The sequence below is a fragment of the Pelodiscus sinensis genome, chromosome 3 (genome assembly GCF_049634645.1).
Source record: "Pelodiscus sinensis isolate JC-2024 chromosome 3, ASM4963464v1, whole genome shotgun sequence".
NCBI classification, from domain to species: domain Eukaryota; kingdom Metazoa; phylum Chordata; order Testudines; family Trionychidae; genus Pelodiscus; species Pelodiscus sinensis.
The window spans coordinates 2,334,532-2,359,093 of NC_134713.1; the positions used below are offsets into that span (position 1 = coordinate 2,334,532).

A 24,562-nucleotide genomic window follows, 5' to 3' on the forward strand; every position below is an offset into this window, starting at 1 on the left:
GCTCAGATTTGGGGTCAGGTGGTGCAGGAGTGTTATGATGCTGCAGTGAAATGGGGGTTTGGTCCCAATTGGGGGCTTGTTGGCCTGGCTTCATTTTTAAATAAAATATTCTGTCAAACTCAAAAGGTTTTAGCATTGCCTTTATATGTGAGAGGGGTGAGGAACCTGTTTTGAGTCAAAGGTCACTGACCCACAGAAAAGTCAGTTGGGGACACACAAGTGTGATGCAAAAAAACAAAAAAAAGCTCCTCCCAAAACCCCCAAGCCTCACTAATGTGGTCCCAAATGTGCTGGTGGGGGTAGGGGACAGGGTGCTAGTGGGTGCTGGGGAGAGGGTGCTGCTGGGTGGAAGGATGCTGGCTCAGGTGGCGGGGTGCTGGGGCAAGGTGCTGGGACAGGCAGGTGGCAGGGTGCTGGGGTCAGGGACATGGTCCTGCAGGGCACTAGAGTGACTGGCAGGGTGCTGGGACAAGGAACAGGGTGCTGCTGGGTGCTAGCGTGGATGGCAGGGTGCTGGGGCCGGGGCCAGGGCAGTGCTGAGTCCTGGTGTGTGAGGCAAGGTGCTGGGGCCAGGGCAGTGCTAGGGTGGATGGCAGGGCTGCCAAGGAGCGGGATGGGGTGCAGGATCTGGGAGGGAGCTGGGGGGCGGAAGGGGACAAGGTCCGGGTGGTAGGTAGGGTGCAGAAGCAGGCTGGATGTAGGGTGTCTGGCTACGAGGGAGGGTGTGAGGAGGGGACTTGGGTAGGAGTTGGACCTCCCTGATCTGGCACCCTCTAGACCTGACTGGTCCCAGATGAGGGATTTTTGGACCAGGGGAGGTCATTTCAGGGCTCCTGGTCCCTCCCCCTTCCCCACTAGGCTTCTTTGCACCTCTATCCCCTGCAATCGAACTAAGCTGCCCACCCCTGCTGGTTCCCTGCACTTCCCCCAAAACCATCCCTCACACTCCAAGGGAGCGCAGCACCAGTTCCCTGCAGCCCCTCCCAGCCCAGCTGAGCTGCCCGTCTGTTCTGCATGCCCTCCCCCATCCACCTCAGCCCAGCTGAGCCCTGCACTGGTTCCCTGCATGCCTCCCCCACAGCACAGCTGAGTCCCGTTTCCCTGCACCTCCCCCAAGCCCCACAAAACTGCTGAGCCAAGAGCCGATTCCGTCCCTCCCTCCCCTTGAGTCCAGCCCCGGTTCCCGGCACCTCCCTCCTCCTGCAGCCAAACTGAGCTCTGAGCTCCCACACACACACCCCCCACCCCACCCCACAGCCCAGCTCCCCAGACCTCCCCACTCTGCAACCCAGCTGAGCTCAGTTTCCTGCACCTTCCCCCAAACCATGCAGACATGCTGAGCCAGTGCTGATTCCCTGCCTCTGCCTTCCTCCCTCCCCTTGGCTGTGTCTACACTGGCTCGATCTTGCACCAAAGCGGCCGCTCTTGCGCAAAAATTTGCTGCCTGTCTACACTGGCCGTGTGTTCTTGCGCAAGTACACTGACGTTCTCATGTACGAAATCAGGGCTTCTTCCACGAGAACTACGATGCTCCCACTCAGGAATAAGCCCTTTTGAGCAACTATTATTGCGCAAGAGGCCAGTGTAGACAGGCAACATGAATTTCTTGAGCAAGAAAACCCTATGGCTAAAATGGCCATCGGCACTTTCTTGGACAAGAGTGTCCACACTGCCATAGAGGCTCTTGTGCAAAAGCACAGCTCGCACATGGAAGAGTGGACGTGTTCTTGCACAAGAAACAACCAGTGTAGACATAGCCTAAGAGGTTCCTCACATGAGCAAAATGAATTTTGTGTTGTGCACCAGTCCTGAGTTCATGTGGCTTGTTTGGATGTGCCACCCACGTTATTAAGAAATATTTTTAAACCTCGACCTTTTCCCTCTGCTGCCATGTCAGCTCCCCGGTGCCTGCTGCCCCCCGACTCCTCACCCTCCTCTGCTGTCCTGACTCCTGCTCTTCTCACTGTCCTCAGCCCTCCTGCAACCTGCCCCCCCCACCAGCCCTTCTCTCCCCACCATGCCCACTTCTCCAGTAGTCCCACTCTGATCATGTGAGCTACCCCTCCTCATCCCCTCTTCTAACACCTCCCTCTACAAACCTGCCCTGTGTCTCTCCTCTGATGGTGGTCCCTCCACTGGGCAGGTGTCTGCCCAGAATCCCCTGCACCCTCCTGGTGCCTCCCCCTTCCCTCACTTCCCCTGCCCCCTTTGCTCCATTTTTCCCTGATGCCCACCCCTCACCACCCTCTGTCCCTATTCTCCTCCTGCCCCTCTGTGCCCTCACACATGCCTTGCTCCATCCCTGCCTTCCCCATGCCCACCCCTTCTTTCAAGCCTTCTCCCAGCACCTCCCCTCACCCCTCTAGCCCCCAATGCTCTTACCCTCTCCCCTCCCAGCATCACCCTGTCCCCCTCCCACTGACACCTCCTCTCCCCTCCTGCTCTTTTCCTCATTGTCTGTGCTTGGCCCCCTGGCAATGGTCTCTCCTCCACCCCTGTCCCTTTGGTGCAGTGGTCCCCAATCACTGGAGGCTGCCGGGCGCCAGGGGGTGTGGCCGTTCGCCCGCCGGGCACCAGAGGGCAGGGACACTTGTGCGCCCTGGGCCGGCACCCCCCCCCAAGCGCCGCGAGCCCGGGGCTGGCGCCCCCCCCAAGCACCGCGAGCCCGGGGCCGGCGCCCCCCCCAAGTGCCACATGCCCGGGGCCCCCCTCCAAGTGCCACGTGCCTGAGGCCGGCGCCCCCCCAAGTGCCACATGCCCGGGGCTGGCGCCCCCCTCCAAGTGCCACGTGCCTGAGGCCGGCGCCCCCCTCCAAATGCCACGTGCCCGGGGCCTACCTAGAAACCTTTTTAATCATTACGAATGTTGAATGAAAACCGTTAGTTTCCAACAGGGATGGGAACGGGTAAATGGTCAATAACCGGTTAAATGATTCATCAGGATTTTACATTCCTCTGAAGTGGCAGCCTTGCTTAGAAAGACATGGTAGAGGAGGCAAATCTTTCATTGGCCCCGTTTCTGTTGGGGTATTCCGGGAGGCATCAGGAGCTGCTCCCTGCACTCCCCTTATGCAGCCCTGGCAGGGAAAGCGACCTGGGTGCAGGGGGACTTGGCTTCCCCCTCTCAGCCCCCTCGGATCAGTTTGGGCTCAGGATAGGGGTGCAGGGATGGGCAGAGGTTAGGAGTGCAGAAGGGAGCAGGGGGTGGTGTACGGGGGTGGAGGTGCAAGAGGGGAGTGCAGAGGTTAGGGGCACAGGAGGGGCAGGGGTTGGGGTGCACTGGGGACAGGAGGGAGTTAGGAGTAGGGTGCAGGAATGTTACCCACCAGCTCTATGATTCTTGGGGAACCAGAACATGGTCGCCTGTCAGCCTTGTGCTCTTGGGGAGTCAGGGAGTGACATTCATGGAAAACCATCCCCCTCCCTCAGGCCTCTGCTAGAATCAAAGACAAAGCAAAGAAAAGGCCAGGGAAGACACACCTAAACTGCTTCAGACAAGGGTGATACAATTAAGGAAACACCCCAGCCTCATTTACATTAAAGATGGAACAGAGGGACATCTCATTAGCATACAGAATGGAGAGCAGCTCTTCCAAGGCAGGAACCGCAGTGAACTATGGGACACCGAAAGCAGAGAAGCACTGCCTGATGGGAAATCCCTGCTCCAGATGCTAATGAACCCAGGCCTGCTCACACCTAGATTAGTCATTATCAGACCAATTCTAGTAACGATCCTATTGACATCCAAAATACTGAAACTGCCTAGTTGCATTGTGAGCTCGTTCAAGGAACATCACCCATAACCAGGGGTGATCAGTCTCTATTGTCTCTCCTCTTTCTCTTTGAACTATCCCTATAAAAACTCCTATCCTTGCCCCAAGAAAACTGTTCTGATACCTGGACTTAAACTGCATCAGTTCCATTGAGACTTCTTCATCTCCTGTCTGCTCGTGCTGGGGGCTCTGTCCTGCTTCTCTCCTGCCCTCTGGACCCCCGGCTACCATCATCATCTGGGAACCCCGATCAGTGCAAGCTCCGTGGAGTGGTGAGCTCTCTCTCTCTCTCTCTCTCTCTCAACTATCTCTCTAAGCATAGCCTCCTGACCCTGCCCTGTGTAAACTGTTATATGGTTACCTAACATGTGTAATCAGCTTCAATTTAGATTTAATATTGTAATTGTTAGATTTAATATTGTAACTGTTTGATATCTATTCACTACTCAGAAATAAATCACTTTCATTGTTAAGCTGGTTGCTTCTCTCTCTTTCTTTCTCTTTTGCTCACTCTTCCTTAAGGGGTGTTGTTTTGGCTTCCCCATTCGCTCTGCAACAACGCTTCTTGTACCCAAGCAAAAGATCCCTGTAGTGCCCAAAATCCTGTGGGGTTTGCTCATCGTGTGGTTTACCAGTGAATGACTGTGGTGTGAAAGTGGGGATAAGGGGTGCTGAACCTGGGGGCTTATGAGGATGGCAGCTTAAAGTGCTGTTTAATCCAGCCCACGGAGTCCAAAGGCACATGAGGGTGCAGTGTGGCATTGCTGTGAAACCCAGCCAGCTGAGTCCAGGGACATATGAGGGGGTCAGCTTGTGAGTGCTGAGTACCCAGTCCTCTCAGACGTGCTCTGACTAGTGTGTGTGAGTGTCTGTGTGTGTTGCCAAGGTGGGAAGAACCCCGTCCTGAGGAACCTAGTTCCTGCAGGAGAGCTCCAGTGGGAGGGGGAATTGGCAGCAGGGAGAATTCAGCTCCATATGAGAGCCCAAGTAAGCACCAACAGCACACTGATAGAACTGTTAACCTTCCCCCAGTCCCATAAGGGTATCCCTGATAAATGAGCATACCCCAGAGTATTGGGCAAATCTGATAACAGGAAGGAGGTGCTGGAGTTAGGGTTGAAAGGGCCACAGAGCAGGGGTTGGGGCCAACAGGGCACCATCCAGGAGTTCAGGGGGCCAAGGGAGGTGGGCTGCCCGTAGGAGCCAGAGCCAGTGGAGGGTACCAATGGGGCTAGGGTACAGGGGCATCGCTGCACCCCCAGGAGTCAGGGCACCAACATCCGAGCGTACCGGGGGCGAGTTGCCGAAGGCCGGCCCAACACTGCGCGATGTGGCAACGCCCCAGGCGACCCACCGCATCAGTGACTGTCAGATGCCCGGCTGTGCTCGGGACTGTCTCAGGGCATGCAAGCCGGGGCCGGCTCTGGCCTGGGGGGCAGGCAGGGGAGATGGGCTGCGGTGGGGACCCAGGGCTGCAAGACTCAATGGGAACTTGCTCCTGGCCTGGGGCAAAGGCAAGGCGGGGGCCTGGGAAATGGGGTAACAGCGGGGGCACTGCATCAACCACAGCCAGGCCCGCTGCGGGGCTTGGAGAGGGGGCAGGTGGGGGGGGGGTAGCTGGGATGCACCATTGCAGGGCCTAGAGGGGGGGTAGTGGGGGGTGCAGGGACACACCATTGCGGGGCCCCGGGGGGGGTGCAGGGACGCACCATTGCGGGGCCCCGGGGGGGGGGGTGCAGGGACGCACCATTGCGGAGTCTGGGGGGGTGCAGGGACGCACCATTGCGGGGCCCCGGGGGGGGGGGTGCAGGGACGCACCATTGCGGGGCCCCGGGGGGGGGTGCAGGGACGCACCATTGCGGGGCCCCGGGGGGGGGGGGTGCAGGGACGCACCATTGCGGGGCCCTGGGGGGGTACAGGGACGCATCATTGCGGAGTCTGGGGGGGTGCAGGGACGCACCATTGCGGAGTCTGGGGGGGTGCAGGGACGCACCATTGCGGGGCCCCGGGGGGGGGTGCAGGGACGCACCATTGCGGGGCCCTGGGGGGGTACAGGGACGCACCATTGCGGGGCCCGCGGGGGGGTGCAGGGACACACCATTGCGGAGTCTGGGGGGGGTGCAGGGACGCACCATTGCGGGGCCCCGGGGGGGGGTGCAGGGATGCAGCCTTAGGGCAGCTGGCAGCTGACGCGCCCCGCAGAGCTCGGGCAGTGGCCGCCGTCATATGACTCGCGGGGGGGGGGGGGGGGGTACGGTCACATGACTCGGCGGGGGGGGGCAATCACATGACCGAGCCTGCTGCGGGGTCAGGCGCTGCTGCAGCGGGAGGAGTCGGGGCTGAGTCAGCGCCGGGCGGGGCGGCTCATAAGGAGCCGGGCGGCGGCGCGGGGCGGCGGAGCGAGGGGCTCGGATCGGGTGAGGGGCGGCCGGTCACCGGGGAGCTGGGGCAGAAGGGGGGGCTCTGGGGGGGGCGCTGGGGCAGAAGGGGGGGGCTCTGGGGGGGCCGAGCTGGGGCAGAAGGGGGGCCCTGGGGGGGCGCTGGGGCAGAAGGGGGGGTCCTGGGGGGGCCGAGCTGGGGCAGAAGGGGGGCCCTGGGGGGGCGCTGGGGCAGAAGGGGGGCTCTGGGGGGCGCTGGGGCAGAAGGGGGGCCCTGGGGGGGCGCTGGGGCAGAAGGGGGGGCTCTGGGGGGCGCTGGGGCAGAAGGGGGGCCCTGGGGGGGGCGCTGGGGCAGAAGGGGGGCCCTGGGGGGGGCGCTGGGGCAGAAGGGGGGCCCTGGGGGGGGGAGCTGGGGCAGAAGGGGGGCCCTGGGGGATCTGGGGCCGAGCGGGGGGCTGTGGGGTTCCTGGGCTGGCCGTGGGGGATGGGGTTGGGGGGGAGACCCAGTGGGGGAGGGGGCAGGAGAGAGCTGCTGGGGCGGGGGGGGGGGGGAGATGTTTGGAAGTGGCGGAGGGGTGGGGAAAACCCCTCTCCTGTCCCTCCCTCTCCCAGGTGGGAAAAGCCCAGAGCCTGGGGAAGTCGGCTCAGATTGTGCCCCCCCCCCCCCCTGCCAGGAAATGCGAGGGGGGGGGGGGTTGGCGCAGGCCTGGCCTCTCACCACCTCTTCCTTTTTCCAGCTGATCTGCGAATCCGGATCCCCGCCGGTGTCCAGGCAGTGTCTGCGGCGCTGGAGTCGCCCCTCTGCTCCGGAGCCTGCATAACCGCTTCCCGGCGCTGAGCTCAGAGGTACGGCCCAGCCTGTGTTGTGGTTACGGGAGGCGACTTTCTCACAGCAGGCTTGATGGGTGGCTGGGGACGTGCCGCACAAAGTCATTCCCCTCGCGAGTTCGGTGTTGGCCTGTGGCAGGGTTTTCCGGGGGTTTTTAGGAGCAGCTCTCGGCCAAAAAGCAATTCTGTGTCCTGCCAGCGAACTGCAGCCTCATGGGCTTGTAGAACTGAAATTCTGGATATAGGAGTCAAATTCTTATCTCTGCTGGGCACGTCTGGGGTGACCTTGGGCCTGTCCCTTTGAGCCTGCTTCTCGGAGTTACCGAGTAGCTGCAGTGCTCTTCTAGGGGATCCAGCATCTCAGCCCACCTCCTCACAGGAATTTTGGCTCCAAATTTGCATTAATTTCAATGGGAGTGTGACATCTAAAAACCTTGCAGGGGAGGGGGACCTTGGCCACATCCCGAGCTTGCAGGGACACCGTGTGATGTGTGTTATGAATTCTGATTCTGGAGGGACCAGCGCCATGTGACTAGGTTGTGGATGGGCAGGGAGTAAGTTCGGATGCCTCCTAAATTTGCAAACTGGGCAGCCCAAGGAAGAGGAAATGTAGGGAGCGGAATTTATGGGTTTTTTTTTTTTAATTCGGTGGCCTTCAGTTAGATTCCTCTGTTTTGAGTGTTGTTTTCTGGCAGCAAGATGGTGGAAAGATCAATAAACTAAACCCAAAACTGCAGCAGCAGAAACTTCCAGAGTGAAACTCCAGCAATGAATCCCCCCCCTCTAGTGTGGCTTCTGAAAATCTTACCCTGTAAAAAGGAACATTTGGTATTAGTAAAAAAATCATAAGAGCTGTACCTGATTGTTTTTGCTGAGGTTGATACTGGCCGAGCGCCTTGCTTATAAATGCAACCCGCTCCTTTTGGTGCTCACACGCGAAGCTGTCCTTTTGGAAGGAACCTGAGGAGAGTGGTTCCCATGGTAGCTGAACCTGCTTCTGCCGGGCGGGGCTCTGCTAGCCTCGCCCAGGAGGGTGCTGCTTCCAAACCAAAGTCCCCTCTTGTGTGTGGTCACTTGACCTTCTGCTCCTTGTCCCGTATCCAAATCTAGCAGCCTGACCGAACTGCCCGTCTCCCCCGTTGCTAAATATCAGTGCTGCTTGTAAAGCAGGGTGGAAGTCCACTTTCCAGTCTGGTGCAGTAAAACCCGGTTCCAATTTGGAGACTCCACTCTGGCAGATACTGGTTATCTTGTCTCTTTAAGAGAGTTCACTTGCACTGAGCAGGGAACCTCACTGCTCCTCCCGCCCCTTTTTAATTACCTTCACGTGCCCACGGCCTTGGCATTACTCCCACCGGGTGTGGGCTGAAAGGGGTGGCTGCTGCTTTGTGCTGGAAGAGTGAGCAGCCAAAACACTTTCTGCAGCCAATGGGACATGCCCAGGGATGGCAGCTGTGCAGTTTCTGCCCCTGGAGTTAGGTCTGCCCTGCTGCAGGAATCCCGCTATTAAAAAGTGGCATAATTTGAAGCCAGGCCCATATGGGGCCTTCAGTCACTGCTGTAGTTGCCGTGGTACAAAGACCCTAGTGCCCAGGGATGTGTTGGACCACCCAGGTGACCCCCCTGTGGCACCTCTGCCTATTGGGGCTAGCACGAATCCAGTTATCCCGGAACGTCGACGAGGCCCGAGGAAAGGGAGGGTTAAACACCGGATGGGTGGTGTGTTTTCAGTCTATCATAGGAGCTGCTAAGAAGGGCCCTCTGGGCAGTCCCAAATTGACTGTGCACAGCAGATCAATAGGTGTCAAAGGAGGAGGGAGGAAAAATTGTTCCCCTTGGCCTCTGAGGACAGGACAAGAAGCAAGGGGCTGAAACTGCAGCAAGGGAGGTTTAGGTTGGACATTAGGAAAAACTTCCTGCCTGTCTGGGTGGTGAAACACTGGAATAAATTGCCCAGGGAGGTTGTGGAATCCCCATCCCTGGAGATATTTCAGAGCAGGTTAGACAGACACCTGTCAGGGATGGTCTAGACCAGGGGTGGGCAATCGTTTTTGACCGGGGGCCACTTCAGAATTTTTTTAAGTGGCCCTGGGCCACCCCAGAAGGGGCGGGGACAGGGCACTTCTGTGGTGGGAGGAGACTTTGCATGTCCGTGTCTCTCTCCCCCCCCCCCCCCCGCCCCCGGTCAATCAAGGCCTCAGGAGGGGGAGCATGTGATGTCTCTCGCTCCCTGCCCCCACCCTGCAAGGGGTGCTGTGCTCAGTCACCCATCAGCTGAGCAGCAGCTGGTGGTTGACTTTAAGTGCTGAGCCCCTTCCAGGGTGGGAGGAGACTTTGTGTGCTCCTGCCCCCAGGACCTGATTGGCCTGAGGGTGGAGGGAGCATCACTTGGCAGGCTGGATCCAACCCTTGGAAGCCCATGAGGGCAGGGGACTGGACTTGACCTCTCGAGGTCCCTTCTAGGTCTGTGATTCTATGAATAATGCAGCATCTTTTGGGGCTGATGCATCCCAAACACAGGGATCTTCTTGGCGGGAACGTGAGACTTCACTATCCCAGGGTGACTTTGCCAAAAATGCCAATCGGTGCCGAAAACTAAATCTACGTTCGGCGTGCTCTTGCTGACATGCTGGCAGCATGCTTCTGGCATGGACACTGCTATACTGGCAAAGCTGGGCTTAGGACCTATAGGGCAACCTCGTCTCCCCCCCCCCCCCCTCGCCCCCGCAAGCTAAATGAACTACACCGGTAAAGCATCACTGTGATTAGTGAGAACCGTGCCTAACACTAGGGGCTCTTGCTGGCCCCGATGCATCTGTCAATGATCACACCTGACGGGTGTAGCTGTGTCTGCAAAACCTGCAGTGCAGACCCAGCCTGAGAACGGGGTCAGCTCATGATTCTGCTCCCCGAAAGCTGCTCAGACCACAGGGGCACTTCTTCTAGGCCAAGGCTCCAACAGCTTATGAAACCGCTTGAGCTGAACTCGCTTGGAAGCTACTTAACTTTGGAGGAAGGCGGTGGGGGGGGGGGGGGAACAAGCAAACATCAGTGTCGCCAGACATCTGGGGCCTTGCTGGAGCCCAGAATTGCATCTCTTAAACCAGAACTCCCCTAACTGCTGCTGCAGGATGGAGTTTCTAGAGTCACATGCTTCAGTGTTCAGGTTTTCTTAAGATGTGGGGCCTGAGGGGACCCGGATCAACAGACTGGAAAGAGGCAGTCTCCATTCTTACCCAAGGAATATCGCTTCCGGAGCCTTGAGTTACTGCACAGCTCTCCTTAATTAATGTGTTTAATTTATTTGAAATATTTTTACTCCGCCTCTCTTTCTCAGAGTTGAGGTGGCTTACAACGTTTGTTTAAAACACACACAGCCTTGTGTATGCATGTGTGTGAAATACAGAACCCCAAAGGGGGGGACAACCTGCTAAAACACCTCAAGGCAGGGAACACACACACAGATATCCCACCTCTAATATCATCAATTCACAGACACTTACCTTCCTTCCTCCCCCCTCCCTGCATCCCCCTCCTGTTCTGCAATGTGATTTGGCCTTTTCATATGTGTTCATTTTTTTTTAATTGTATCCTTTGGTATATATGGTATATATCCACTATTTGATCTGAGGAAGTGGGTCTGGCCCACGAAAGCTCATCATCTAATAAACCATCTTGTTAGTCTTTAAAGTGCTACATTGTCCTGCATTTTGCTACAGACGTGAGGGCATTTCTTTTGCAAGCTTTCCAGTTTGTACTACTGGCACCTAGAATCTGGAGTGGAACTTCTTTTGTCAACAGCCCTAGTGAAAGAAGCCGTTTGAAAGAGAAGCAGCTTCTTAACACCACACAAAGCAGCCTCGCTCTCTTTTAGACAAAGCACTAGGAGTGGCTGATTAATCAGCTAATCGAATAGTCGATGGAATTTCCATCGACTATTTGAGTCGATAAGGGTGCTTCCGTTTGAAATGAAGCAAGAGCCACCTGGCTGTTGCTCCATTTCAAAGGTGGAAGTGCTGTGTGGCGTTCCACTTTCGAAATGTACAAGAGCCCCAGTAGGGTCTCTTGTACGTGTTCCAATCTTTGAAATGTGCATGGAGCCCAGGGCCAGCAGGGGGTCTCTTGAGTCCCCCGGCTCCATGCGGCGCTTCTGCTTTGAAATGTACAAAAGCCCCCACGGAGACACTTGTACATTTCAAAGGTGGGGTGCCGCCGCTGCACCCCTACCCCTTCCCAGTGAGGTGGAGCTGGGAGGAGCCAGCTTTTAGGCCGGCTGCCCCCCGCACTCCCTCCTCATCCCTGCACCCCCTTGCTGCCTCTTTCTGATAGAGGCAGTGAAGTGGGGAGGAGCGATTAGTCGACTAGCTTGTCAACTATCTGACGAAGCTTTTGTTTATCGGATAGTTGATTAGTCACTTACATCCCGAAGTGGCATCAGATTTTGCAAGTATTTTTGCTAACTTTCTAGCCTCTGTAACAGGGAAACTCACCCTGTTCCCGGAGAAGAATGGGTGCTCTGGCTGGTGTGTTGAAAACCATTAACCTTTGGCGCTGATCCAGTAACGGATACAATACATCGGGCTTGGTAGCTGCTTTAGAACAGAATGAGAGACTAACAGCTAAGCAAGCACAGTCCGGTTTCTTTGTGTATATGCTGCTTGTGGTGACGTCAGTGTCCTGTCCGAAGCATTGGCAGCTAACGCAATTGAGGGGGCAAAGTTCAGATTTGTGGGGTTTGGGACAAATAAAGTCCTTTTGGGAGAGAGCAGGCTTTATTTTCCAGTTCCTGTGCAAATAAACCAAAACGGTCAGTTTGGGATTGTATTTCATCTCCGACATTAGAATGATTTATCTCCACCTCTTGATCAAGGGTATAAACATGTTTTCTGCCTGCTGAGGGCGAGCTTTGCGTCTGCCTACGGATGGCTAAACTAAACCACTGGCTCAACTGCCATGGGTCAGAGGCAGGGACAGAATCAGGAGCCGGGGTGTCTCGTTTCTGCTGTGAACTTTCCCACCCTCTGTCGTGGGAAAGTTTTCTGGTTGTATCTCGTGGGTGAATTGCTAAAACTCCAGCATCTAAGGTTGTTGTGATAATGGCTCCAAATGGGAACAGAGTTGATTTTTTTTTTGGATGGGTCTTCCAGGCATACGCTTTTGTGGCGGGTGGAGAGAGGTGTGTCTTCTCCGAGTGGTACAGCCATAGGGGGGTGGGACATGCATTTTTCAGTTCTCTAAATCTCTAGCATGACACGCAGGAGTCATTGACTCCCTCCTTTGGCCTGGCTAGGCAGGGATAATACACTTGGATTTGTCTTCACTTTCCAAATCTTCTTGTCAGTTGGGGAGCTAGTTGAAATATGAACATAAGAACGGCCAGGCTGGGTCAGAACAACGATCCATCCAGCTCTGTGTCCTGTCTGCCAACAGTGGCCAATTCCAGGTGCCCCAGAGGGAGGGAACCCAACAGGTAATCCTCACGCGATCCCTTTTCTGTCACCAATTTCCAGACATACAAAGGCTAGGCCCACATGGATTCCCAAACTGGGGGAGGGGGGAGGAGGGGTGCACCCCCTTTGGGGGGGCATGAAGAAATTCCAGGAGGGGCACGAGGTGACCCAGCTCTGCGCCCAACCCCCCCCAGTCAGGTCCCTCCCCCCCACTCCAAGTTTTGCTGCTATTTATATTTTTCTGTCTCGGTCAGTTCTTCTCTTTGTTCCCCCTCTTAACAAGTTTCGCTGCTGGGTTTTTTTTTGGGGGGGGGGCAGGCGTGAGGGTTTCTCAAAAATCAAAAAGGGGGGGCATAGAATCATAGAATAATAGGACTGGAAGGGACCTCAAGAGGTCATCGAGTCCAGCCCCCTGCCCTCAAGGCAGGACCAAGCTCCGTCTACACCATCCCTGACAGATGTCTATCCAACCTGTTCTTAAATATCTCCAGAGAGGGAGATTCCACCACCTCCCTTGGCAATTTATTCCAATATTTGACCATCCTGACAGTTAGGAATTTTTTCCTAATGTCCAATCTAAACCTCCCCTGCTGCACTTTAAGCCCATTACTCCTTGTCCTGTCCTCAGAAACCAAGAGGAACAAATTTTCTCCTTCCTCCTTGTGACACCCTTTTAGATATTTGAAAACCGCTATCATGTCCCCCCTTAATCTTCTTTTTTCCAAACTAAACAAGCCCAGTTCATGAAGCCTGGCTTCATAGGTCATGTTCTCTAAACCTTTAATCATTCTTGTCGCTCTTCTCTGTACCCTTTCCAATTTCTCCACATCTTTCTTGAAATGTGGCGCCCAGAACTGGACACAGTACTCCAGCTGAGGCCTAACTAGTGCAGAGTAGAGCGGCAGAATGACTTCATGAGTTTTGCTTACAACACAAACAGTTTTGGTTCCCCTCGGGCATGATTCTGAGAAGTTTGAGAACCACTGAGCTAGGGTTTGGTGGACAGAAATGCTACAAAGGTACACTTGGTCATTGAAGACTAGTTCCTGGGTCCAAATATTTGTTCCTGTCTTCAGCTCATAGAGGCTTCTGATTTCGAATTGGACAGTATTACGGGAAATGAAACCCTGGGTCACATGTCTGAAGCGTCCTTAACAGAAGTGGTTATTTCACTTCCACCTTGGAGGCTTCTGACTCTCCTTAAACGCATGATCAGGGTTGAAAGCCAGGGGAGCCGCCTCGGAGTCTGCCGGGTCCGGTTGGTGTTGAGCCGTTTGGTTCCCCTCGGGCCTGAATTGTGTGTTTTAATGTGAGGTTCTTGCTTTGGGGCCTCTCGAGCCGAATGGTGAAATTCTCAACTCCCCGTTCTACTTTGGCTCCTTTGCAGAATCCGGCCTCAGGATCTTTCCCAGTCTGAAGGCTTTCTTTGCCGACAGAGGATCTAGCCGTTTAAATCCATGGAGGAGCTCCTCTGTATTTGTACTGTGGTCACTTAAAAAACCCAATGACTAGTTCTGCAGCACCTTGGAGACTAACAAAACACAGCGATGGTCTTATGAGCTTTCGTGGGCACAACCCGCTTCGGATGAATGGAGTAACGGGTCTAGGGGGGACAAATAAATAGCCGAGAAAGAGAGGGGGGATGGGGAGGGAAAGAGAAGGAAAAAAAATTGTAGGAAAAAATTCTTGTAAATTACTGTCCCTGATAAATGAGGCTAATCGAGCAGGCCCTAAGTACCCAGTACTTGGCTTTTGATGTCGTTAGGGTGCGGAATGTAGTGGCCTATCCAGAAGATAGCTTCTCCAATTATCACCCCTAATATCATTATCTCATAGCCACTAACCTTCCCTCCTCACCCCCCCTCTGTTCTAAACTCTGATTTGTCAATGTTAAATGTGTTCACTTTTTTGATTGTATCCCTTTGGCATCTATGCTCATGCCGATTTTCTTCCACAATTGATCGGAGGAAGTGGGTCTGGCCCAGGAAAGCTCATCCCCTAATAAACCATCTTGTTAGTCTGTAAAATGCTACGTAGTTCTGTCTTTTGTTTCATCCAGGTCAGGTTTTTGTTCAGACCCTGATTACAGGTGTCAAGCTTGTAAATGAAACCAAGTTCTGCTTCTCATTCCAGCTGGTTTGTAATAGTGGAGCCACTTCTAGACCCATTAGTAGGGGCCCTGGGCAAGTTAAAATGTTCCCCAACTGGTTTCTGTGTGTTACCATCTGATTGGTGTCCATTAAGCCGGGGGTTTTCAAACTGGTGATACTGCAACCCCCCTCTCAGTTGCTCACGACCCCCCCACATCTAGTTTGTTTGCGATCCTCCTCTAAGTTGCTCACGACCCCCCACCCCCGGGGGTCAGGACCCACAATTTGAGAAACGCTGCATTAATCCTTTCTTGCATGTACTGTAAGAGTTCATAGATCTGGTGGTAAGGGGAGCATATACATCCGATGCCACTATTGTAAAGCAGGGCGCATCTCGTACAGAGCTGGCCGTCCTAAGACAAGGGGTGAAATGTTTAGACACTCCAAAACGTAGGAGCCCAAACCCCCTTTTCAAATGTGATGCGAACCCTTTTGATGGTTTATGCCAGGTCTTTCCTCCGTCCTCGCCTATGCGGGTCACAATTTGGGACATCCGCAGTTGCACAGGACTTGCAAGGGTTAAATAGCCTGTGGGTCACTTTCTTCTAATGCTATCTTGTAGCAAGAAACTTGCAGGAAAAATCCACTGCTGCCCTGGGACTTATCTGTAAAACCTCCAGCGGCGTCTGTTGCCGCTTGCGTCTGGCCCTGCACGAACGGCATAAAGGCCGGGTGCAGCCTACTTAGCTGGCTTGCGCAAAGCACGACCGCTGCAGAGCGCGCGACCTGGCTTTTTAAAAGATGGTTTGGGACGAAGTCCAAGCAGAACAGGAGAGCCGATCTGCATGGCGGCGTTCTCTCGGAGTTAGCTGCTCCGAAACTCCGTTTCCCTGGCTGTAAACAGGGCGCGACCATGTTGCAATCCTGCTGAGGAGGAGTAGTGTGTTGAACAGGCTCGTCCGAAGCTTTGTGTAGCGCTGTGTGCGGGACACCCCCGACCTTGTCAGGGCTTCCACCCCAGATGCAGGCTGTGCGTTTCCGGCTCGCAAGGAGGCGGTGCAACTGATGCAAGATGAGCCGATCAGCTGCTGCGGAGAGGAGGAAGGGACAGGGGCAGGGCAGAATGCTGGCAGTCACTCCCCTATGTAATCCGGCCATGGGCAAACCGAGACGAGAGACCCTCCCCCGTCTCAGCGGGCTGCATGGCCCACGTAAAGTCGGTCTCTCGGGAGAAAGCGCTCTTGCTGACTGCGCTTGCGTGCTTGGAATCAGCGGTGCCCTTGGGGAACCGTCCAGGGCTTTGATGGGCTGCACGGTAGGGATGTAAGAGTAGAGTCGATTAACCGATAAGGGAAAGCTGATGGGTTAATGCGATAGACCAGCGGTTCCCAATCTGTTGGATACTGGGGACCAGTAAACCCATTCACAAGCTTTTGGAGGACCGGTAACATTCATTTGCGTATTCATTAAGCAAATGATGAATATGCAAATACAGTGTGTTGCTGGCCCCGGTGGGTTGTTCTGCCCTCCTGGCTCCAACCCCGGCTACTTTATCGGCTGACACTCGCTCCCCCGGCTATGTCCGGTGCCGAGCGTTCTGCGTCGGTGCGCACAGCCTTCTCCCCCTGTTCTGGGTCCTAGCGCCCGCCGGATCTAGCCCTGCCCCCTGGGCGCATGCCCGGCAGAGATGCCGCGGCGGCAGGCTGTCTCCTAAGAGGGCTGTACCACCGCGCTCAGCGGAGTGGGCTGCTGCTACCTCATCTCACAAATTAATAGGATTGTGCGCAATAATTTTTCTAAGGACCGGTACTGGGCTGCGGACCACACTTTGGGAAACACTGCTGTAGAAGACACACATTTCTCTCCCCCCCTCCCCCCCTTTTTAGCAGGCTGGCCAGCAGCCCAGCTCAGTTCTAGCTCATGCCGGGTCCAGGAGCTCAGTCGTGTGTCCCGCCCCCGGGCAGCCACCGTCAACTTGGTGATGGACGGACCTGGCACCATTGGGACATAGGACGGATAAGGGGGGCCCAGAATGTAGGGATGTTAGGGAGTGGCGCAGTGGGCAAGGTACCCGCCTCGGGAGCCACAGGTCGAGGTCTCAAGCCTGGCCTCCCCCCAGGTCACCCATCACCAACTTGGTGATGGATGGACTTGGGATGTAGGATTTTTTTCGTGGGGGGGGGAATGACATGGGCAGAAGCCAGCTGAATCTGGTAACTCCCTGCAGTGAGCTGCCCGGGCCCCACCGTGCACGTCATCCAGCCGTGCCCAGCTTGATGAGGGGTGGGGGGAATAGAGCACAGAAATGGATGCTTAGCTATCTCCTGCCTCTCCCCTTGAGCACGGTTAAAACCTCTGGGGAACCCTTGTGCCCCCAGCTAGCCTGGTGGGAGCGGGCGGGGAAGGCTCCGTTTGTCGCCCCCTTGGCCAACGTTCAGCTCCTGGATTCTTGTGTGCAACTTCGCAGCAGCAGCGTCTCCTCGCTCCGAGACACTCGGGCTGCCTCTTACTCGCCCAGCCGGCCGTGGGAAGCCCTTGACGGCTTCGCCGAACGAGTAACGGACGTGTCGGGGGGGTTGGAGCCTGCCCGGCGCTCTGGCGAAGGCCGGCGGTGAAGCGCGGAGAGCCTGTGTTTGGTTCTGGCTCAGTGGAGAGGTCTCGGTGTCTCAGGTTGCAGAATCTGTACAGTGCTGGCTGCGAGGCCTGAAACGCGGCAGCGTTCCCGTTCCCTGCCCCACCGCCTGAGAACACAATCCCACCGTTTCCAGAGAGCGTTGAGATCGGAAGTGCCGGACGCAGGCCAGGCGCGTCTCCTGACCCTCTTGCCGAGGGCACAGCACTGCCCTCCTCTCGCTGCAGCCGGTCAGTTACCCGCTCAGACAGCAGCGGGAATATTAGATTAGAACCAAGTTTTAGTTCGGGGGGGGGGTGAATCTAAGGCCCAGGGGCTGCATCCAGCCCCCAGGTTGCTCAGATCTGGCCTCTGATGCTCAGGGCTTCCCCCCTCTGCAGAAGGGTCCAGCCCTGTGCACCTCCTGTGATCCCCTGCAGGGCTGGAGTGCCAGCTCCCGCCTGGGGGGCCCTGAGCCTCACGGGCAGGAGTCAGGCAAGCCTGGGGCTGGATCCAACATCCGGGCTCTGCCAGGCAGGGGATTGGAAATGGCTCTGTGCGCGCCCCCCCCCCAGCTCTGGAGGCTTTTCCCTCGCCGCTCCCATTGGCCGTAATCATGGCCAATAGGAGCAGCAGGGGGCGGTGCCTGGGAGCATCAGGGGACATGGATCCACGTACGTCCCTCCCACCCAGATATGCCCCCCCCCATCTCCCTCCAGCACCTGCCCTCCGAACCCCAGGCCTCTCCTGCACCCTCCCGCACACTGAACCCCTCATTTCTGGGCCCCCGCCCAGGCCCCTCCAGGCTCTGGTGTGCGAGGGGAACATGGGGAGTGTCTGTCTGCTTCTCAGTTGGGCCATGTCAGCGACGTGGTGTGCGGCCAATTGACTTTTAAACCTCCATGGGTCAGCAGCCCCCCACCCAAAAAAGGTCCCCGCCCCCGTTCTGAGCTAACAGACGTGCTCTGGGCTCTAGGACCCGTCTTCCAAAGAGCTCTGCGCTCGGCGCGTTCAGTAACGCGATCAGGGCCTGGAGTGGGAGAGGAGCTCTCGAAACGCTAGCCCAGGCTGCATGCACAGTGGGCGCCCTTGGACAGTCTGGCTCTCAGACGGAGTCTCTTTCAGCTAAGAATTCAGCAAGAGTTGGCTTGTTCCGGCAGCGCTTCTGTAGAATGGCGCGACATCCCACCGCGTCCGAGCCAGGGACGTTACATAGCGGTTCGTTGGCTAGTCGAGTCGCGGATGGAATTTCCGCATGGAGCCCCGGGCCAGGGGGAAGCTGGGGGCTCTCGTATGTTTCAAAGCTGGCACGGAGCCAGCTGAACCCGGGCTCCAAGCGGCGCTGCTGCTTCGAAATGCCGCGCAGAGCCCAGAGTCCCCAGCTGATCCTGGGCTCTGCGTGGCATTTCAAAGCGGCAGTGCAGTATGGAGCCTGGGATCTGATCCCGAGATCTGTGCGGCGCTGCCGCTTTTAAGTACCCCCCTCTTCTTCTGCCTCACTGCCTCTATCTCATCGGGGCAGCGGGGAGCGAGTAGTCAAGTAGTCCTTTACATCCTTAGTCCAGACAATGTCTGCTAGCCTACATGGCACATACTGGCCTGGCCAAACCCTGCCACCCAGGAAAACTGTGAATCGCTTCCCAGGTTGGAGCAGCCTTCTGCATGTGTTTGTGACCCATCGTAGAAGCTAAGATTCAGCAGAATTTGATATTTGGCTTCAGATTTTAGCCCTTGTGACTGAAGAAAGCCATCGGGTTGTGATTCACTGTTACCCCATGTGGCCTAGCCTCTTACGTTAGTGGTGAGCAAGTATAAAATGACTTGCTAGTGAGAGGCTCACTTTCCACTGACCTATATGGCTACTTGAGTCACAGGATAATAAGCTGAATATGTGTATATTAAGGCTCAGTGCATGTTCACTCTGAAACCTAATGACAGCATTGCAGGCTTGCTGAAAGTTTCTGCTAAAATGAATACGTTGAAATGCTTATCGATTAACAGCAGATCTGGCATATGAGGCAGCTCCCTTGGTGCTTCACGAGGGTGAGCGGAGGTGGGTAGAAATGAGCCCTGTGTAGCTCGCTGTTGTATTCAGCATCACTCGCCAGAGAAGGGGTAGCAAAGAATAGAACCTCAGAGTTACGAACACAAGCATTGCACACTGATCCGTCGGCCACAGGCCTCGTGTAGAGCGGACAGTATGCACTCAGGCAGCAGCGCAGACCGAAAAAGCAAATCCGATACAGTGCGGTGTGAAAGTAGAACTACTTTAAAAAAAAAAGGGAAGGGTTTTTGGTCAAGGGAAGAAAATTGTTTCTGGGCTTGTTCCATTTATGATGGTTTAAAGCAGCATTTTTCTTCTGCATAGGAAGTTCGCCGCCATATTGTGTCACTATACTGGTGTCGACTCTTCAAAGACCTAACATTTTGTTGAGCCTTACCGCTTCCGTCCCGCTTTGAATTCCTCCTGTGGTTAGACAAGGGCCGCCGTATGCAGGCTGCAAGTGGAGGTTGGAGGAGGCAGCTGGCGTTAAAGATTTTAAAAAGCGGGTAATTAGGTAACGGCTGAAAATCTCAATAGTTAGCAGCTAGCTCTCCAGGAACTCGGTGTAGCTGTGTGACCTTGGTGCAACATTAATAGAGGCTCATTGCACGGCGCAGCACCAGATCACACGTACATAATCTCAAAGATTTGGTCAAAGTATCCCCCACGCTCAAGGTCTCGATCCTTTTTGTATAAGGTGGGTTTTGGGAGGAGGGAGGGGGACAGAGGATGGAGGGAAGTGAATGTTGCATCTTCAGTGGCTACCGGGAGCGGCGGTGGGTTTCGAATCGCTGCGTTTCCTCTCCCTTGTGGTATAATCTAAAAGGGAAGGATGAGGATTGCTCCATAATACCGCTGGCTCCTTTCTGGGCACTGGGTAAGATTCGTACAGACTAGCCTCTTGTTTAATCCCGTTAACGGTGTGTAATGAAGGGCAGGGATGTTGAATATCGGTTAATTCAATAGTTGATTAATCTTATGAATTCTTATCGGTTACTCGACTATTCTATAGTCCTCAGGGGCGGGGCTGGCTGCTAGTGTGCTCCAGCCCCACTCCTGGGGAGACCTCGGCAACTCTGCTGCTGCCTGTGATACAGGGCAGGGTGGTAGCAACCCCTGTCCTGGGGTGAGGATGGGTGGGGGGCACACAACTGAACTCCCTGAGCCGGGCTGTCTGCCCACCTGGCTCCTAATACACTTTAAATGCAGAGCTGCAGCGGGCGTAGGTCCTGGACTGAGGTCCAGGACTGAGCTGGGCTGCTGGCCAACCTACTAAAAAATGTACTGGCAAAGGGTGGGGAAGGGACGTGTCGTTTAAGCATTAACCTATAAGCTTTTGCTTATCAGTTAATCGACTCCACTATTCCAACCCCAATGAAGGGGGTGTTCTCAGCTGAAAAGTTCCACCAGTGTCTGCCGGGTCCCCGCAAGTCATTCCCAAGCGCCTGAGAGCTACAAGGGGGGAGAGGAAAACAGACTATTCTGTCTGTTGCTATCATTTTTGTATTTGACAGTGTACGTCAGTTTCACTGTCCCTCCACCCACACCCTTCCTCCATGTTAGTCAGTTTCCCCTCTGTGTGTAGGCAGAAAGGGTGCGGGGAGAAAGATGTTTGCTGTACAGAAAAAACGTGACTGAAAACCGCAAACAAGAATGTCATCTAGGGGCAGCCTCGGAAACATCAGACTTCTCTGAAACGGCGCTTAGACACCTCGTTTCCCTGGCAATGCTGGAAGAGGGTTAGACTGGAGGGTGAGAACGTTGACTAAGTCAAACTTCTCTTCCAGGGGAGTTCTTAACACCTCTTTCTCCCCCCGCCCCCAAGAAAAGTATGTGTAAACTCCAGCAAGGGCCGGAGTAACGTTAGCCGTAAAGATCACCCAGCTGCCCACTGCGCTGGCTCCCGTCCGTCTTCAGCAGAAAGTAGGATGCCTCTGTTGGCAAGTGTCTGGGAACTTAGTCTTATGTGGGAGGTGGAAATCGATGCTCTGGGAATGCCCTTCACTAGAACAGCGTCTGTGGAAAGGATGCCTCGGCACCTCTAACGCTGCTGGGCAGGCCGCTGACCCCAGGCCTGCATAAAAGGGAAGATCAAATCAAGATGCGCAACTCCAGCTACGTTAATTACTCCTTGCACAAGCAGGAGCACCGGCCAGTCCCCCGACAGGGGTGCCCTCTGAGTTGGATTTAGCAGGCCTTGACTAGACTCGCTCAATCGAACTCCGGAACATCAATTGCAGCAGCGTCGAGGGTGTGTCTACACCATCGTTAAAAGCCTGCAGTTAAGGGGCTGTTGAATTGCAGTGCAGCTGTTTGGACTGGAGCCTGGCGTTTAGGGCCCCTTGAGGTGGGAAAGGCCAGCCGAGCAGCAATCTGATCCCAGATGTCTGCACAACCGGTAAACAGCCTCCTGGACTGAGTCCAAGTCAGCCGGCCGCGGGTGGCTGCCTGTCTACGGGTGCGTCTCTGCTGCAGTTTTCAGTCTGTCTGGCCAGGGCGTGCAGGTACAGGCATGAGATTCCTTGCCTGGACTGTGCCCTGGAATTAGGCGCAGCATTGTGTGTTCCTTGCGAGGTACCAAAAAGGCCAAGCCAGCGTCGCTGCAGCTACCTCTGGGGTGGAACAGGGGACAGTTCACCAGTGCCCCGCCGCACTGTACTGGAGGCAAAGAATAATGTGGCTAATTAAAGTGTGTGTTTGTGTGTTTGTTTTGAGAGAGGGAGTCTGGTAAACAATGGGATTTCCAAAAGCGACGAGGAGTCCTGTGGCACCGTATAGACTAACGGATGTGTTGGAGCATAAGCTTTCGTGGGCAAAGACCCACTTCCTCAGATGCGTGCCACAGGACTCCTTGCCACTTTTGCAGATCCAGACTGACACGGCTACCCCTCTGATACTGGGATTTCCGTAGCTGGGATCTTCCTAAGGCACCCAGAGGTTGCCTCTCCGTCTCTTACGAAAAGGCTTTTTTAAGCCCTGCCTGTGCTAGGGGATTTCAGCCACGGTTTCCTGCTGCTGCTGAAATTCCCAAGTGTGGGCAGGGCTGTCATGACACAAAATCGGACCTCAGAGGCCATCGCCAGCAGCCCAGGGTGCCGTGCTGGGGCCCTGGTTCAGAGGGTACAGCACCGGCGAACCGATGCGCCATCGAGCATGGGGCTGTCCGTCTGGGTTGGCGTCCGGATTTGGGGCAGTCCTGTTGCCTCTCTTCTCGTGAAAAGAGGAGGCCGCTGCTTTCACGCTGATCCTTGTGCGTCCCAGAGAACCGGCAAATTGCTTGGCTCCCTGCCCCCAACCTGAGCGCAGGTTTGGGCATCTCTGCGTGGCCGGGGAGACGCTGTGAGTCTTAACACAGCAGCACGGGGCCTCTACCTGCAACATCCTTTTCTGCTCTCTTGGGGTGCGCGTTCTAACCGCGTGGCCGGCTCGGCCGACCGGTGCCTGGCGCCTGTCCCTCCGCGTCCTTGCCAGGAAGAACGCCGTTGGGGAGGCGTGAGCGGTGTGCCAGGCGTGGCTGACGTGCGGCTCTCTTTCCAGGTGGGGTCCTGCTCCCTGGCCAAGATGTGGCCGTCCGTCGCTGCCCTGTGTGTCCTGGTGGCCCTCGCGAGCGCCCGCAGCGTCCCCCACTTCGCTCCCCTCTCGCCCGACTTGGTCAACTACATCAACAAGCTGAACACTACGTGGCAGGTGAGTCGCGACGCTTTGCTCTTTGCATGCGCCGTGCTGGTGGCAGGCGGAAAGCAGTGGCCCTGTGCCTGTCCCTGGGGATGACACCCATCCTGCCCGCCCGCCCCTGCGTGCAAGCATGTTCCAGCCCTGGCTTAGGGGACCGCCTTGCAGAGCCCAGAGAGCGGTGTCGAGTCAGATTTGCCGCCAGGGAGGTTGCCAGCTGGGGCTGTGGGTTTCGTTAGCGGCTGGCCGCTGGGGTTAGGAATAGGGATGTTAAATCTCGGTTAATTGAATAGTCGAGTAACCGTGTGAATTCTTCTCGGTTACTCGACTATTCTATGGTCCCCGGGCGGGGGTGGGGGGAGCGGTGGCAGCCAGTGGCTCTGGCCCCACTCCCAATTAGCCCCCTGCCACTCCGCATTGCTGCTGCTGAATCTGGGCCAGGAACGTGCCCGCCGCAGAGCAGTGGCTGTAATGAGAGGGCTGGGCAAGCCGTCCGCTAGCCGCGCACACCCAGCGCCTGGGAGCCGTCAGGCCAGACTTCCTGCATGAGGGCGGGTTGGCACCAGGTTGCACAGGCAGGGAGGGGAGTGATAGGCTAACGGTGCTGGGATGGGAATGAAAGGGACCCAAGGGACAGTCACGTGGGTGTCTGAATCTTCCCTGCTTGTGTTACCAGGCTCCCTTTGGCGCCGTCTCCATGGTGAGCTGGGTGTGACTCCCAGCTCACATGGACGTACTCGTGTGAGCTCAGCGAGTCGCACGGGGAGAGACGTTAATGGACATCCGAGCGGCCAGACTGGGTCAGACCAAAGGTCCAACTAGCTCAGGGTATGTCTACACTACCCCCCTAGTTCGAACTAGGGGGGTAATATATGCATACCGAACTTGCTAATGAAGCCCGGGATTTGAATTTCCCGGGCTTCATTAGCATAAAGCCGGTGCTGCCATTTTTAAAAGCCAGCTAGTGCGAACCCCGTGCCGCGCGGCTACACGCGGCACGGACTAGATAGTTCGGATTAGGAAGCCTAGGGGCCTAGGGGGCCTAGGGGGGTAGTGTAGACATACCCTCAGAGTCCTGTCTGCCCACAGTGTCAGGTGCCCCAGAAGGAGTCACTTTCCAAGGTCCCTCCCCTCTCACCCATGCTCAGCTTCTGACAAACAGAGGCTAGGGACACGAGTCCTACCCAGCCTGGCTAATAACCATTGATGGACCTAACCTCCATGAATGTATCCAGCTTTTTTTTTTTAAACCTTGATAAATCCCTGGTCTTCACAACCTCCTCTGGCAAGGAGTTCCACAAGTTAACTGTGCCCTGCATGAAGGAAAAACTTCCTTTCATCTGTTTTAAACCTGCTGCCTATTCATGTCATTGGGTGACCCTTAGTTCTTATGTTATGGGAACAAGTCAATAACTTTTCCTTATTCACTTTTTCCACCCCAGTCGTCATTGTACAGACTCTCTCCTACCCCCCCCCTTAGCCTCCTCTTTCCCAAGCTGAAAAGTCCCAGTGTAGGCACGTAGCCAGTCTGTCTGTCTGCCGGTGGTGTTGCAGGCTTATCCTGGGCGTGGCCAAGCTGCGCGTCTGCTGTGACCAGGAGCTGGGAGTCACACCCCTAACTTGTACTGTACTGCTGACATGCCCCTAGCGTGTGACTCCGGTAAGGGGTGATGTGTGAGCCTACGACTTGGATTTGGAGCTTTTCTCAGTGGCAGAC

At 55.8% G+C, this 24,562-nt stretch overlaps 1 protein-coding gene across 1 annotated transcript in view; it reads left to right on the forward strand.

Annotated features, from left to right (window-relative positions):
* Positions 1 to 6,036: 6,036 nt before the first annotated feature.
* Positions 6,037 to 24,562, forward strand: part of CTSB (cathepsin B) — a 32,571-nt gene continuing 14,045 nt past the window's right edge. The window contains exons 1-3 of the mRNA XM_075923233.1: positions 6,037 to 6,189; positions 6,888 to 6,996; positions 22,711 to 22,860. Of these exons, the coding sequence (XP_075779348.1) occupies positions 22,735 to 22,860 (126 nt within the window). The 5' untranslated portion in view covers positions 6,037 to 6,189; positions 6,888 to 6,996; positions 22,711 to 22,734. The remainder of the gene's footprint in view (positions 6,190 to 6,887; positions 6,997 to 22,710; positions 22,861 to 24,562) is intronic.